This window comes from Cnephaeus nilssonii (genome assembly GCF_951640355.1).
Source record: "Cnephaeus nilssonii genome assembly, chromosome: 19".
NCBI lineage: Eukaryota > Metazoa > Chordata > Mammalia > Chiroptera > Vespertilionidae > Cnephaeus > Cnephaeus nilssonii.
Window position 1 is genome coordinate 1,835,783 of NC_137090.1, and position 16,648 is coordinate 1,852,430.

Genomic DNA, 16,648 nt, shown 5'->3' on the forward strand with positions numbered 1-16,648 from the left:
CGCGGGGGCGGGGAGAGTGGGGGACACAGCGTGCGCGCGTGGAGGGGAGCCCGGGCCTGGGTGGCTGGAGGGCTGGGGAGCCAGGAAGAAACTTTCACGTCTGACATGGCAGTGGGGCTGCTCTGGGCTGGGGGCTGGGTGGGGAATGGCTTTCTGTCTAGGCCTCTCCCACCAGCCCCATTTGGGGGCTCGCTGGATTATGGGGGGGGGGGGGCAGATGGATGAGTCCCTCCCCTGGGCCTGCGGAGCCCAGGGCCAGCTCCTTCCTCCGCGCCAGGCCCAGGTGGCATTGCACCCAGGGCTGGACACGAAGGAGGGTCCTTAAGCTGCTGGCCGCTGGGGACCACTTTTTCGGACACCCACAAAAGCTAGAGACTTAGTGACTTGAGAGGCGGGGGCAGCTGGGGGGTCGGGGTTATACCCCCAGTGCCCTTCAGAGGTGGGCGCTAGCGAGGGAGGAGCCCAGTCATTTGTTCTGGCCAGCGAGGGGCACGGCATGGGGTGGAACCAGCGGGGACCCTGAGGGACCCTGAGGGACAGTGAGGCCTCCATCCGGGTCTGCAGGCCTCACAGCCCCGGTGGAGGTCAGCCAGGCCGTCCTGGGCACCACAGGTGGCCCTGCAGCTCCCGCCCACTCTCAACAGGTGTATCTCCCGCTGCAGCATCCTGTTCCAGGCCAGGGGGGTGCCGCTGGGCTGCCCTCAGCGGCTCAGACCCCATGCTGGCTTTTCTGGGTTTCTCCTGTTGTCAGCCGTGGGCCCCCCCCCCCCCGGACTATCCACACCACCGTGGCTCCCTGCGGCACCCCAGTCGGCCCTGTAAGCTCCTCTGCTGCCTAGCCTGGAGGCCTTCAGGCGCTCCCACCTGTGGGCGTCCCTGGCTCAGCCACCTGGGCGTGGGGGGTGCTTGAGGAGCAGTTTGCACAAAGTCCGATCTGGGAGACGTCGGTCTGTTTGGACTTCAGCATGATTTGAGGGGGAGCCAGGCTCAGCCTTCCCGCGGGGAGTCCCCTGGGAGTCCAGGCCTGTCCAGGCCCCTCGACAGAGAGGAGCCAGGTTTCTGAGCTGAGGGTCGTGGGGCAGTCCGGACGAGGCGGGGCTCGTGGCAGCCGAGTGGGAGGGGTTGGGCCCTGGGACCACTGAGCTTCACCAGCCCGTGGTGCTTGCCCCGTGGGGCTGGGGCTGGGGCTGTTTCTGATTGGGGTTTGGATCCAGGGCCGCCAGGGGCCGGGCTCTGGGAGCCGCAGGATGTCTGGGCTCTCCTTGCTTTGTGTATGACTCTCCTTCCCAGAGTTTGTGTCCAAATCATCGCATCAAAATCATCCTAAAACTCTCAACCCCATCCCAGCGCCCAGGCCTGGGGCCTGCAGATGCTGGAGCTGAACGGCAGAGCCCCGAGTGTTAGGTTCCTGGGGCGGGAGCGGGGTGGGGGACGACACCCCGAAACCAGCAGGAATGGCTTCTCGAAGTTTAGGTCTGAAATCTAGGGTGGGCAGGGCTGGTACCCTCCGAGGCTCCGAGGGAGGACTGGTTACAGGCCTTCTCCGCGCCACCTCCTTGGGGATCCGGGGCCTGTAGGCGCATCACTGCCCTCCCTGCTTCGTCCCTGGCGTCCCTGGGTGTGCGTGCCCACGCGTCCCCCTCCTTTAAGGGCACCCGTCACTGCATTAGGGCCACCCACATCCCGCATGACCTCATCTTCCCTCGATCACATCTGCAAAGACCCTGTTGCCAAATAAGGCCGCCGCCACAGGTCTGGTCGGTGTGAGTTGAACAGGGGTGCAATCTGAGCCTGGCTGCCCGGGCGTGTTCCACACTCTGCCCTTCTGTGCTCAGGCGGCTCGGGGTACAGAGCCGGGCACCCCCACGCGGTCCTGGGCGGCCTGGAGTAACCTCCCAGGGAAGGCAGCGAGGGGCCTTTCCAGTCGCTTCTCCTTTAAGGGGCACAGGTTCTCCGCCTCCTCCGACCCCCCACTCTGGTTGAGAGCAGAACTGCCTGGGGTTGAGCGTTGACCTAGGAACCAGGAGGCCGCGGTTCGATTCCCAGTCAGGGCACAGGCCCGGGTCGTGGGCTTGATCCCCAGTGGGGGGCGTGCAGGAGGCAGCTGATCCAGGATTCTCTCTCATGATTGATGTTCCTATCTCCCTTCCTCTCTGAAATCAGTAAAAACATTAAAAATAAATGGAGGTCCCTCAGGCCTGGGTCCCCAGACCTCAGCTTTTGTCGTTTTAAAAGCAGCACAGGTGATACTGTGCCACGAGAGCTGTGGCCCTGGGGTCTGGGGGTGTGTGTGTGTGTGTGTGTGTGTGTGGCCTGTGCACCTGGGGGTGCTGAAGGCCGACCTTGAGTGCAGCGTGCTGGCCTCCCTGTTGCCCGCACGCAGGCTGGTTACGTGGCTTGGTATCTGCCAGCGGCCATGGCTAAGTCACAGGCTGTCTGCCGGAGGCTCTGTGGGAGGGCCCCCCCCCCCCCCCCCCCCCCCCGCCGCGTTCTGGCCGCTGGGAGGATGGGGACTGGGATCTGCAAAGAGCTCATCATGAGGTTGTGAGGTACAGGGTGACGGAGGGGGTGAGAGGCACTCGGGGCTCCCAGGAGCCCCTGCTCCCTGTGCGGGTGTGTGGCCGGTCTGCTTCCCTCCATCCAATGGAGTCCCCCACCCGCCACGGCAGACCCCGGGACCTGGAGGACCGCGGCGCAGAGCCCACGTGACCCCGCCCTCGGAGGGGCCGGGTGCCCTGGTGCCGGGCCGGTCTCTGGACCCAGAGCAAAAAGTCTCCCCTCGGGCCTGAATAGCGATGGCCAAGGCCACACGCCGGCTGCCTGAGCCAGCCCATGCCCCACGGATGGGGCCCGTGGCCACCCCGCTCTGTGGTCCCCGCTACAGGACACGTGGTCAGGAAGAGCGGGGCTGATGGGGTGCCTTTGAGCTGAGTCAGGCCTTGAGGGCACGGGGCCGGGTAGAATGGACCTGGGTTTTGTGCATCCCGGGTGTGATCTCGGGCTGCGGCTCCTCCCGCCCGGGGATGTGTGGGAGCAGCAGGCATTGTCCCTGCCCTCAGGAGGGGAGCGCTAGACACCCATGCCAGTGAGGACGTGGGTTGGTGGGCAGGAGCCCTGAAGACCCCCCCCCCAGGGCCCGGTATAAAGTCGGTCAGACTCCATGTGCTTCGGAAAATCACGAACGGAGCCACTGAGCCACGGTGACATGCGCTCCCGGGAGCTGCAGGCACAGGGTTTGGATGGGGGGTGGGGAGAGGGCGGGGCGGGGCGGGGCGGGCAGGGCACAGAGCTCCTAGGCTGGCTGTAGACAGCAGGCCTGTGAGGATGCGTTCTCCGTTCTCCGGGGAGGGACAGGGAGGCAGCTCCTGGCAGCTCCTGGGGTGGGGAGACCAGGCGAGGGACGCGCTGGGCTGGGGGGGGCGGGGAGGCATGGAGGCGGCACAGCGGGCGTGGCAGGCTGGAGGGGAGCTCTCCTGGTGCCACGGCTCCCTCCCTCCCTGTGATCGAGGACGCGGAGCCAGCCCGGGACCCGCTCCTGCCCCTGGAATGGCAGCCCAGTCCTGGCCAGTGACCCGTGAGCTGCAGCTGGGCCGGGTCACCTGTCTGCTCACCGTCCGGCTGGGTTGTCGGGCGGATAACACTGGCGCGGATCTTGGGTGAGGCTTGAGCACAGGGAGAACAGGGGTGCCGGCGACTCCCAGGCTTACGGGAGGGGCCCACAGCCACCCAGTCCTGAGGCAGACCCACCGATCTGCACCCGAGGGGCTGTGGGTGGGCGTGTGCTCGTCAGCCAGCCCATGGTTAGCACACAGGTAGGGGAGCTGGGAGAGCCACAAGCCGAGTCCTGGTGCCTCCAAGAGGGAGGCCGCGACGGGGGGAGGGGGGGGGGCGGGGGAGAGGGGGGAGAAGGCGAGGAGAGATGGTGATGTTCTGTGAAGGGAAAAGGACGCTGGCAGGAAGGACAGCGACCGCAGCTGTCACAGTTCAGCGCCAAGTGCTTGGAACCGCATCCCGCACATTCCTGGTGTTAAACTCGGCTAATTCTCCGTCCTTATCCCCATTTTACAGGTGATCAGACCGAGGCCCAGGTAGTTGGTCACTTGCTCAGGGTCATGCCGTGAGCAAACAGCGTGAGAGGACTGTTCTAAAGCGAGAGGGGGTGTTCACAGAGCGAGGAGCCTGGTCCGCGTTGGCTTGGCCGGGGGTGGGCGGGTGGGTGAAGGGTGCGAGTCGGGGCAGGGAAGCTCCTAGGGGCTGGCCTTGTGTGTGAGGTGCTCCCGTCCCTTGGCGACGAGCTGAATCCACGGAGCTCTGTCCTGACAGCGGAACATCGAGCCGTCGTCTCACACCGCGTGGTGGGTCTGTGTTCATGTCCGCGGGTATCGGCTCCGGCTGAGGGTTTCACGCGTTCGACGTCGTCTCTCCTGGACTGAGTCACGGGCGCCGCCGTGAGCGCACACTTTCAGCCAAAGTCAGCCGGCGCACCGCCTGGCCGGGAGCCAGCACCGGCCACTCCCCGACCCCTGCTGCCTCCTGGTCCCAGTCCCGTAGGGAGGCCCCCGTCCTGGTGTGTGTGGGGACAACCCCCCCGGGCCTGCTTTGTGCACGCATTTCGGTGCGGACAGAGGAGGGTGGGAGCGTGCCCATCGACTTTCTAGGCGGCGGGAGAGACCGGGAGGTTGGTTTCTGTCTGCTTTCTCTGAATTCTCTGGGATGCACGTTAGCAGGGGATGATTTACGGCCTCGGATGGGCATGGAGAGCCGGGGGGAGGCTCCCTTCGGGATGAGAGACAGGCCAGGCCTTTTATCAGCTCTGTTGGGGGGTCGCACCCGCCGTGCAGGTCCCGTGTCCATGTCCAATTCCGTGGTTTTGGGTGCGGTCACGGGCGCAGCCGGCACCGCTGCTGATTTTGCAACCTGCAGGGCACGGGCCTCGGCTGGGTCTGTCCGTCGTGTCTGAGATGAGGCTCAGGAGGTGGGTTCCTGCCTGGGCCTCGGCGGCCGCTGTCCGTCCCAGTTCCTCACCAGGGCAGGCACGTGACGGCCCTGGGCCTCCTGACCTTGGCCGGCCCTCAGGGCTTGGCAGACTGCCCGCCTCGCCGCCCGTCGTAAACAAGGTCCTGCTGGGAGGCGAGCTCACTTGTGGCGCAGTCACAGCCGCCGCTCGGCTCCCGCTGCAGAGTTCAGACGCAGCACGGACCACAGAGCCCCAGAGCCCCAGACCCCCCCAAAGCCCCAGAGCCCCAGAGCCGAATCGTTGCTCTCTGGTCCTTTAGGAAAACTTGCCCTGGGCTGAGCCCCAAGGATGACCTCCAAGCATCAGCTTCCTGGGCAGCTCGCCCCGCCCCTGCTTACCCGTTCCCCGCTCTCCAGAGCAGGGGGACCCGGGGAGAAATGATAGCTGTGGGCACCCTTCCCCACACGGACCCCAGAGGTGCAGCGACTCTGCCCACCTTTCCTGGGCTCCGGAGCCTGAGCACCGAGGCTGAGAGCTCTCCTGGCAGCCCCGCCAGGCCCGGGGGCACCTTCTCAGAGTCGGCTAAGCCCGGGGGCACTGCTCCGGCTCGCCGAGGCCCCTCTAGGCTCCGTCGGGGGCCCCGGGAGAAAGCCCTTTCCCAGCTGGGCTAACTGAGGGCCGGAGGAGGAAGTGGCCGACACGGCCGTGCACCAGCAGCCGCCTGGAGAGGAGGAAGGCCATCGAGGCCCCATGAGCTATAGGTTGTGCCTGCCATGTTGTCCTCCCCCAGAACGTATCCCTTGCTGGAGGGTGGCCACACCAGACCGTGCCGGGGGCAGAGGGACCGGGCGTTCTCCCGGCAAGGAGCAGGCACAGACTCGGCGTCTCTCAGGCCAAGAAGAGGGACCCAGACACTGGGTGGGGGTGGACTTAGGTTGAGACCTTCCTGGGGGCATGCCTTCTGCTCCATGGGGGGGGGGGGGTTGAGGGGCCACATGACCTTGCCGCGGCCCCTTCCACCCCCAGACGAAGGCTCTGCTCCAGGGTCCGCTCCTCTGAGACGCCACGCCCTCGATGCCCACCCGCAGCCCGGGTCCTGCCGTTGACTCGGGAAGCTGGCCTGGAGATGGGTTTGCTCTGCCTTCTGGGGCCCACAGGCTGCTCCCCAATTACGTTTGTTAATGGTCAGCCTGATGGAGGGTGCCCCTCGCCCGAGACACAAGGTCAGGCGTGGTCCTTCTCTGGTGTGGGAGGGTGGGCGACACGGGGGGCCGGCCAATCCCGTCCTCCGCCTCCCGTGGGCTCCCCGTCCCCGAGCGGTGGGGACAGATGCTCTGCCCGCGGGAGGAGGGGCGGCAAGCTCTGACCTTGAAACGTGACAGCTCAGAGGAGCGCCACCCCGATGAGGCGCGCCGTCCCGCTTCGCCCCTGCTGGAGCCAAATCCTGAGGACCGGTGGGCCCGCAACAGGTGTCCTGAGGGGGCTGGCCCTCTGGCTGGCTCGTCCCTGTCCCTGACTTCACCCCTGCTCTGATGTCACAGCACAGCAGCTCTGCCGTTGCCATGGCAGCGGCCCGCCCCAGTTCACCAGCTGGGCTGCCAGGGGAGGTGCGAGCTGCCGTTCCAGCCAGCCTGGGTCCGTGGCCCGGGAGCCCATGCAGACCAGCCCGGGCTGAGGTCCCCGTGGTGTCCAGCCCCGAGCCGCTGCGGGGCCGGGTTCTCTGTGCCCAGCTGTTCGGTGAGGCTCCGGACAGGCCCTGGGATGTGGCTGGTCAGGGCCTCCGGGCCCCCTGTTCAGAGGCGGCGGGATTGCCGGTCCCTGGCCCGGGGCTCTCCGCAGGCACCTCGGTGGGGAGGGATGGCAGGACGGGGTTGGGAGAGCGGAGGCTGAGGCCATCCTGCAGCACGGATGGGGACCCCTGGCCCAGGCGGGGGGCCTGGAGTCTGTAAGGTCAGGGGGACACTGATGATTGACAGGAAGAGATAGGTAGGAAGCCGCCCGTCGGCTCGGCCGTAAGCGGCCCACCTGGTAGCGCGGTGTCTCCCGGAGTGCGGGGACCTGTGCCTCGTGTGCGTCTCTGTGAAGCTGGTGCAGGAGATGAGGTGACGTGGTGAGTCCAGGCTTGTCCCCCGAGGCTCCTGCCCGGCCACCTCGGCCTCCTGGGACTGTCGCAGAGTCCTGTCTGTGGTCAGGAGACGGCTGGACAGTCCCAGGCCCCACCCGGGATGTGGTGGGAAGCCTGCTGAGGGCCTGGCGAGGACTCCTGTTCTGCCGTGGCCACCCCGCCCGGGTGATTCTGATGCAGCCCGTCCAGCACCCAGCCGGCTCGAGGGACCGCCCGCCACCCCAGAACTTAGCCGAGCGTCGGGAAGGGGCCGAAAGCGGAGGCTCTGGGCAGCATGCTGGGGGTCACAGAGCGTATTTTTAGAGGCTGGAGTTCCGAGAGAAGTTTTTGAATGTTTCTGATGTTTGTTTTATCTGGGCTGGGCTTGGATGCCTCCAGTGATGGGAGTCTCACTACCTACCAACGCGGCCCAATGATTTCAGCACAACCCCATAGAAAGCGCTTCTTTCCAGCCAGCCAGTTCCTGCCTCTCTGATGTGCTCTCGGTGGTCTCGCTCGGTCATCTGGAGGCACGCACGGTGAGTACCCCCCTCCTCCTCAGACAGCTCGCCAGGCGTGTGGGTACGAGTGCTGGCATCCGTATAGATGGATGTTGCTATTATTTTTTTAAAATATATTTTATTGATTTTTTTACAGAGAGGAAGGGAGAGGGAATGGATGTTGCTATTATTTTTTAAAAATACATTTTATGGATTTTTACAGAGAGGAAGGGAGAGGGATAGAGAGTTAGAAACATCGATGAGAGAGAAACATCCATCAGCTGCCTCCTGCACACCCCCTACTGGGGATGTGCCCGCAACCAAGGCACATGCCCTTGACCGGAATCGAACCTGGGACCCTTCAGTCCACAGGCCGACGCTCTATCCACTGAGCCAAACCAGTTAGGGCTGATGTTGCTGCTATCATTCCCGTTTTACAGATGAGCAAACTGAGGCACCGGAGTTAAGAAACTTACCTTGGTCACACAGTTAGCTGATACGCTTCGCCATCCCGCTGTGCTGTCCTAGGCTTCATTCTCACCTGCAAGCCCCTCTGGAGACACTCCTGCTTCCTCAGGGCTTTTCTTCCCACCACAGCTTTCTTGTTTGCTTTTCCATTCTCGCCCTGAACGCCGAGGCAGCAGCCCCCCGTCCCGGCCTCACCGCTGCCTTTTCTGACTCCTGTCTGGGGAGACACAGCTCTCCGTGATCCGGGTTCTTTTCCTCGGGCAGTAACGTCGAAGTTCTCGTCTAGTGTATATTTCTAATCAGGTTAATTCCTAAGCATCCCAGGAGGTATATTCTGATCTTGAAACGTCCCCATTCCCCCCCCCCCCGCATGACGTTGTATAATCGGGTGTTGTCAGATACCGCACCTCTTACCTGTTTAAAGTTCGCTAGACACGCGTCCGACGTCAGCCCCTTGCGGGGGGTCCCTCCTTTTTCTTCACGTCTCGGCGGTGCTTGCCATTTACTGAGCCGCCTGGTGGGCCAGGCGTCATGCTAAGGGCTTCCTGGTGCTAAGGGCTTCCTGGGCCGTGCTATCTCCTGTGGGGTGGGATGCGGGTGGGGGGGATCCTCAGGTGCTGGTACACCTCTCACCCGGGGGCCTGGACCGACCAGACGGCTGCACCAGGCCGTTACCCGCCTTGTTCTAGGCATTCCTGTCAACGCACGTAGACACCACACAGCCTCTCGGTGGCCACGCGTCTCTGCCGACGCCCGGCTCAGCAGCTCCAGCCCTCGGCCTCCTTGCTTCCTCAGACCTCCGCCCCCCCCCCCCCCCGCACCTGCACGGTGGCTCCGGCCCACCTGTGAGTGTAGCGTGTTCCCGTCCCTGGTCTTGTGCGGTCCGGCAGGCGTGCGGCCTGTAGCAGCCTGAGCCGAGGCGCACTGCCCAGCACCCCGCGGGCTGGCCTCAGCTCCCGGGGAAGGGGTGGGCTGTGGGCGCCCGCTCCGCGACGGGTGAGATCCGCTTCCGCGCTCACGGCCTTGGCTCGGGGGGGGGGGGGGGGGGAGCCGTCAGCGCCCCAGACTGTTCACGCTTACAGTTGTTGTTTTTAAAGCTTAAAAAAATTAATTTCAGAGAGAGAGAGGGAGAGAAGGATAGAAACATCAGTGATGAGAGATTCACTGATCGGCTGCCTCTTGCACGCCCTCGACTGGGGATGGAGCCCGCCCCCCGGGCCTGTGCCCTGACCAGGAATTGAACCCTGACCTCCTGGTTCATGGGTTGACGCTCAACCACGGAGCCACACCGGCCGGGCCCTCCCTCACGGGGTTAACAAGCTGCTTCGTGTGGGTGCCGGTCAGGGCGGTTGGGAGCCGTCAGACAGGCCGACAGAGAGCCACCGCCAGGGAGGACACAGGAAGCTGTCAGAGTCGACTTAAAACCCCCACATTACATCCGGGGGTCACGTGGCTTAGAGAGACTATCCCGTGTGGATCCCCTCCCCCACCAATACACCTTAAAAGCCGTTAGCTGCTCCCCGTATTACAACCTAAAGATGACCCCGAGTTTCCCCCAAGTTCCACTTCCGTGTGTCCTCCGGGCTCCCCGAGGCAGAGGGACGAAGTCTGCTGGGGCAGCAGCTTTAATTACACGAGGTGCTCTCTGGCCGCACGGCGAACGGAGCCTTTGGGAGCTATTTTTATGTGTCACCCCGGCGCTGGGCGTGTGGGCCGCGGCCGGAGCAGCTTCCCTGGTGCTGCTGAGGCCGGGGGACGCGGTGGCGGTGGGGGCAGGAGGAGCGGGACCTGGGCTGGGCACGTGGGGGTGTGAGGCCGGGGGACGCGGTGGCGGTGGGGGCAGGAGGAGCGGGACCTGGGCTGGGCACGTGGGGGTGTGAGGCCGGGGGACGCGGTGGCGGTGGGGGCAGGAGGAGCGGGACCTGGGCTGGGCACGTGGGGGTGTGAGGCCGGGGGACGCGGTGGCGGTGGGGGCAGGAGGAGCGGGACCTGGGCTGGGGACGTGGGGGTGGCGGTGGGGGAGGTGCCCGTTTGAGGAAGAGGAACTGGGTGCGTGCAGTTCAGGCTCCGGACCTGGGTGTGGGCATGTGAATGGCAAGGCGCCTGGCAGCGAGCCCAGCTGGGAAGGGGTGTGGAGCCGTGACCTGCTGGACCGTCCCCAAGCCCGCAGGCAGGGGTGGCCCGCGCGGGAGATGGTTAACCGAGCGCGTTCCCGGGCGCCTCCCGCGGAGGCTGCCATAGGGTCGGCCTGGGGTGGGGCCCAGGATCTGTATTTCACTAGCAGCTCAGGTGGTGCTGGTGCAGTGGCCTGCGGGCGCTGTTGGAGACTTGCTGGTGTCGGTGCTGACGTCACGTAGCTGAACGGGGGGGCGGGGGGGGCTGTGGGTGTGGGGGCCTGATTGGCAGGTTCTTGGAGGGGCTCAGCGGCTGGGGGGAGCCGGCGAGGACGGACAGATCCAGACACGGGTGCAGAGTGGACACCATGTCCACGGCTTCGCTCTAAGTGTGGTGCTCGGACCCGCGGCTTCGCCCAGGGAGCCCCGAGGACATGGCATCTCGCCGCGCCCGGGCCCGCCAGAGCCAGAGCCAGAGCCGGGCTCCCGGGAGACTCGGGAAGCACTGCTGGACCTTGCCTTTCCGGGTGCAGGCAAAACACTCGGAGGGGAGGGTGGTCTGTTGTACGCACCAGGCCCCTCGTAGCGCCTGTCGGTCACGGGAGGTCAGAGGTCAGGGGTGGACAAATCCTGGCTCCCAGCTCTGACCTTCATCCTCACCAGCACTTATGGGCTGTTTGTCTTGTGTGGTTTTTTTTAAATAATAATATATTTTTATTGCTTTCAGAGAGGAAGGGGGAGGGAGAGAGGTAGAGAAACATCCATGATGAGAGAGAATCACTGACCGGCTGCCTCCTGCACGCCCCCCTACTGGGGACCTGGCCCGCAGCTCAGGCAAGCGCCCTTGACCGGGAATCGAACTATGACCTTCTGGTTCCTAGGTGGACGCTCAGCCCCTGAGCCACGCCGGCCGGGCTCAGCTGTGGTTTCCATGGCAGCCGTGCCCGTGGCCTGAAGTCACGTCTCCCTGGAGCTCCCGGTAGCCTTCCCTCGTGACAGCTCACCTTGGACATCCTCGCCTGGCGTGCCGCCGCACCTGTCTTCTTGCTGAAGGGCGGCTTCCATCTCGGCCGTGGGGAGCGGCTGGCTTGTGCTCCGAGTGAGCGCAGCTGTGTGTGCCCGGAGGCGGTCTCCGGCGGGATGTGTGACCTGTGGCCTTTCCTCCCAGCCGGCCCCGTGCTGTCGCTGGTCGGGGACGTCGTTTGAAACGCGAAGTCGTTAAAGTCGGCGGGTGCCCGGTTGCTCGGGTTCCCGTGCCCCTGGCGCTGCCGGTGCTGCACCCGAGAAGCCGTGGCCTGGCCCAGGCCGTGAAGGGGCGCTTCCGGTGCCTTCTGAGCATCTGCCTTGGGGACCTCCTGGAGGCCTCTGACCCACGGTGGCTTTGCTGTTGTGGGAGGGGTGTGGCTCTGCCTCTGGGGACATAAGCGTCTGGAATCCTCTTTCTCACACGTGGATGGCCAGCGGTGCCAGCAGCATTTTGGGGGGGAACTAGGATCCCCTGCGCCCCCCCCCCCCCCCCCCCCCGCCGTTCGGTTGCCTTGGCACCTTGGTCAGAACCTCCGTCACTGTGTCCGGTGAGCCCGCTTCCTCTCCCTCCCCTCTCTCGTCACGTCACGGCGGCGGGGAGCCTGGCAGAGGCGGACACGAGCCACTCTTCTCGGGGGTCACCTTTGCCGGAAGCCGGCAGCAGGAGACCGGCCGAGGCGGGTCACAGCCCCGGATTGGCCCGAGCGGCCAGCTGTGTGATCCAGGTCCAGGTTCTTCACCGCTCCCTGCCTCAGTTTCCCCACCTGTGAACCCAGGGTGATAGCAGCTCCCCCCCTCAGAGGTTACCACACAGAAGTGCCCGGAGCACGCTGCACAGTCACCATGGCGGCTCCGTGGTTGAGCTGGGGTCCCTGGGGCCCCTGGGGGCCTCCCGGGTTCTGCTCCACGGCTCAGCCCCCCCCCCCCCCCCACACACACACAGACCAGGTGAGGGCCCAGGGAGCCCCTCCTCAGCCCGCAGGCGGTGAACGCACCCCCTCCCCTGGGCGGGCCTGAGCCCATGTCCCTTCCTGCTGCCCGAGAGTCCTCCCCGGAGCATTCCACGAGGAAGGAGTTGGGAGTCATGACCACAGAAGGGACTCCAGCCTGGTCTCCTCTCTCATTGGTTTGCATCGGATTCTAGTACCAAACGTGCACGCACACAGACTCACCTGCACGCACACGTGCACACAAACGTGCACACACATGTGCACACACAGGTCTCCCCAACTCCCTGCACACACACACACCCTGAGTAGCAAGCTCCTCCTCCTCCACTCTGTTCTCCTTTATTTTTTGTTGGGAAGAATGTTTATTGATTTCAGAGAGGGGGAGGGAGAGAGACAGAAACACCAGTGATGAGGGAGAGTCATGGATCTGCTGCCTCCTGCACCACCCCAATTGGGGATGGAGCCCACAACCCGGACATGCGCCCTGACCGGGAATTGAACCACGACCTCCTGGTTCATAGGTCGATGCTCAACCCCTGAGCCTCCCGGCCGGGCCCTCCCTCCATGTATGAGTAGCTCTCCCTCCCGAGGGCCCGCCCTTCGCACCGGCCCACCCCTGAGTCCTCACGTGTCAGGGTGGGACAGGGCTCTCGCCCTTGGCGCTGTGGACCGTCCGGTCACTCTTGGCCGTGATCCCGGTGCCTGGGGGCTGCCCTGGGCACGCGGGGAGATTGGCAGCATCCCTGGGCTCACCCACGAGATGCCCAGCAGCCGCCTCCCGCTGCGCCAGGAATGTGTCCAGACGCTGACACGGGCTCCCGCTGAGAACAGTGCCCTTGGGGGTCGTGTGAAGGGGGGCAGCACAGACACGGGGGACCGAGAGCAGCCCCGGGGGCGGCGGGGGGGGGGGGGAGAGTGGCAGGGACTCACCGCCTCTGTCCCCTCACCCCGAGCCCTGTGCCTTGTCCCCAGGGCCTTGCTCGCTCTCCGGGCAGTGGCGAGCACCCTCCTGCCCTCGCGGGCCTGACGTGGAACGGCCGTGGCACCTGTGGCTCCTCGGCCCCCGGCTCCCACCAGCGTCCCTCCGATACCATGGCCTCCAAGATCTCCCACGTGAAACGGGGGGCAGAGAGAGCCGCTCGCCAGAGTCCCCATCCCGACGACCAAGCCTTGCTTTTGAGGCAGAAACACCAGTTGCTGCAAGTCCGAGAGAGAGGCCACCTGGCCGTGCAGCGGAGGCCGGACCTGGGGCCGTGGAGGGGCCCGCAGCCACAGCACTGGGCCGAGGGGCTGCGGCCGGGCTGGCAGGAGGCCCCCCACCAGCGCGCCCGCGGCCTCGACCGGCTGCACATAGCGCATCTGCTCGGTGCGGGAGGCGGGTGGCCCCCGGGGCCGAGGCCTGACCCGCAGGGGCCGGCCCGGCGAGGAGCCACCGGGCGGCCGAGGGCCCGGGAGAAGCAGAGAGCGGCCGGCAGAGGAGAGAAGCGTCGGCAGGAAGACCTGGCCCGGCTGCGGCCCCGGCCGCTGAAGTCCCGGAGGACCGTGGTGGGCGCGGAGAAGGGGGCCGGCAAGGTCGTGGGCCTGCCCCGCCTGGCCCCGGGCCCCCCCGAGAAGACTAAAGGGAAGCGGGGGCCTTCGAGGAAGACCGGCGGCGGCCACCGTCCTGACCCTCGGGTGCGAGGGGACCTGGACGTGGGGACGCTCTGGGCTGCCGCGGGCGGGGTCGTGCTCCTGGGAGACCGGGAGAAGGACGGCGCCCCGGGCGGGAGGAGGTCGCCGGCGAGGGCGGCGCGTCTGGCTCCGGGCCCCAAGAACGACGGTCCGGGCCAGTACCCCCAGGGCCAGGCGGACCAGCTGGAACCGCTGTGGCCCGTCGGCGCCCCCTGTGGAAGGGGAGCCTCGCCCCCGGCGTCCCCGCGCCCGCGCCGCGAGGGGAGCAAGTGGAAGCGGGAGCTGGAGTCGGTCTTCAGAGAGCTGTTCAGCACCAACCGGAAGCTGAAGACGCACCTGAACCTGTACCTGGAGTCCAGGCCGGGCACGGACACGTGCCCCAGCGAGGAGCAGGGCTTCCCGGAGGCGTGCGGGCGCCGAGGGGACCCCCGCTGGGAGCGGCGGGCGGGGGACGCGCTCATGGAGCTGGCCCCGGGTCCAGCCGAGGCCGCCGCCCGCCCCGCGGCGCCCAGCGCCAACCTGAAGGAGCTGCTGCACAAGCTCAAGGACCGGCAGTACCGGAGGATGGTGGAGCCCCTGTTTGCGGACGAGGGGGACCCGGCCTCTCACCCCGAGGAGGAGGGCCCGCTCTGGTGCAGCCTCCGGTCCAGGCACGAGCCGCCCAGACCCGACCCGCTCTCGCCGCAGCTTCCCCCGCAGCTTCCCCCGCAAGCACAGGTGGGCAGAGCCGGCGTGGCAGCCTGGCCGAAGCAGAGCCCGGAGCCGAGGTGGCGACCGCAGCTGGTGGAGGTGCTCGAGGTCCCGCAGCTGAGCTGGGAAGCCCTGGGCACGGCCCTGAGGGAGCGAGGAGCGGAGACGGAGACGACGGAGACCGAGACGGAGCCGGGGGCCCCGACAAGAGCTCACCCCGCTCACGTCACGGCTCGCGCCGCGGGGCCCTCCTCTCCGCACCCGGAGGAGGCCGCCGCCCCACCCGCCGCGTCCCCGCCGGCCGCCAGCAGCGAGGAGGAGGACGACGCTGACAGTGGGCACAGTCAGAGGATCCGTGACCTCCAAGAGCAAATTTTAGAGCAAAGCAAGTCGCACAAGCAGTTTCTCGAGCGAGCCAGGCGGCGCTTGCAGGAGTTCCAGAGCGTGTGTTAGCGCGCCCGCCCGCCGGTGAATACAGCACTGACCCTGTGCGGACCGGACCGAGTGAGACAGACCTGTGTTGGCGTCGCCGGCCCGTTACCCAGTCCCGTGTCCCGGGGAGGCTCCTCAGCGAGGAAGCAGGGGCCCTGTGGGGCGAGGTGGGGGTGGAAGGGGTGGGGGAGGAGGTGGGGACGGGGGGGGGGGGGGGCGGCCTGGCGCGCAGAGGCCTGTCCCAAAGCCGCAAGCTCAGGCGAGGAGTTCAGGTGAAGCCAGCACTTCAGATGTTTTAGGCCAATACACGCTGGTCAGACAGGCACACTTTCAAAAAGGCATTGTCTGTCGCTCAGCCGCCCAGAGAGGCATTCGCGGAGAGATTTAGCCGAAACCTGTCTTCGTCATTCACACCGACAAAGCCAACGTCCTCTGCTAGGATGTCACGTGGTAGCATTCCTTTTTGTGCATCCTCACCCGAGGGTGTTTCTTTATTGGCTTTTAGAGAGAGTGGAAGGGAGGCGGCGAGGAGGAGAGAGAGAAGCATCGATGTGAGAGACACACATCGATTGGTTGCCTCCCGCATGCCCCCGGCCACGGCCGGGGATGGAGCCTGCAACTGAGGTGTGTGCTCTTGACCGGAATGGAACCCCCCGGGACCCTTGGGTCCGTGGGCTGATGCTCTATCCACTGAGCCACACCTGCTAGGGCTCTTGGTGACATTCTTGTAGCGAATATTAATAAGTTGGAGGAAGGAGAGGGAGGAGGAGGAGGAAGGGAGGAAGGGAGTGAGAGGGGGAAGAGAGGGAGGAAAAGGGGGAGAGACCGAAGGAGGAAGGAGAGGAAGAGGAGGAGAGAGACAGAGAGAGGGAAATGGGTCCCAGCCACTTACCCTAGGGGGTGACCCTCTGGGCTGCCGCTGGTGGGGAACCTGGGTGTCTGGTCAGTTCCTACCCCCACCCCAACCCCCGCTTTACCTCTGACTCGGTCGCCATGGAAACCCCACACTGGGACACGGGGTAGGGTTTGGCCTGTCAGTTGCTTCCTTAGGACTGGGACAGAGGGGGACAAACATTTTCTGTGAAGAGCCCGAGAGAAGCTAGTTTAGGCGCTGAGGCTCCACACCCCCACGTGGACGGCGCCCTGTGTGGACGGCGTCAGTGAGTGGGCCTGGCTGAGTTCCAGTAAGACCTTGTTACAAAACAGGTGGGGGCTGGACTTGGCTGGGAGACACAGTCATCTGACCCCGGACTAGCTATCAGGAGACGGTGCCTGACCCTCCTCCCCCCAACTCTGAGGACCTCAGATACACCCGGCTGGATCATGCATCCTCACCCAGGACACGCTTGCATTGTTGTCTATGAGCGGCCTCCTTATCTCCTGTAGACAAACCATGAACAGCCCTGAGCTCCCGTGCACACCCCGTGCACACCTCATGCACACCCCGTGCACACCTCGTGCACGCCCCGTGCACACCTCGTGCACGCCCCGTGCACACCCCGTGCACGCCCCGTGCACACCCCGTGCACGCCCCGTTCACGCCCCGTGCACGCCCCGTGCACACCGGGACCTGGGCTGTTGGCTACAAAGCGGCTTCTGCCTGTGACTTTCTCTTCCTGCTGCTGCCCCTGGGTGCAGGCCTGCTTCCCCGGCGGGGCTCCCCATCCCACCAGTGGACACGGACACACACACATGGAGCACGGAGCTGTTGCGTTTTACTTGTGTTTGAGCTTTAT

At 65.6% G+C, this 16,648-nt stretch overlaps 2 protein-coding genes across 2 annotated transcripts in view; both read left to right on the forward strand.

Annotated features, from left to right (window-relative positions):
* Positions 1-16,648, forward strand: part of TIMP2 (TIMP metallopeptidase inhibitor 2) — a 31,568-nt gene that overhangs the window by 744 nt on the left and 14,176 nt on the right. The window lies entirely within an intron of this gene.
* Positions 4,192-15,059, forward strand: CEP295NL (CEP295 N-terminal like). Its single transcript, XM_079797781.1, has 2 exons — positions 4,192-7,600; positions 13,092-15,059. The coding sequence occupies exon 2, from the start codon at positions 13,212-13,214 to the stop codon at positions 14,931-14,933; it is 1,722 nt and encodes a 573-aa protein (XP_079653907.1). The 5' UTR covers positions 4,192-7,600; positions 13,092-13,211; the 3' UTR covers positions 14,934-15,059.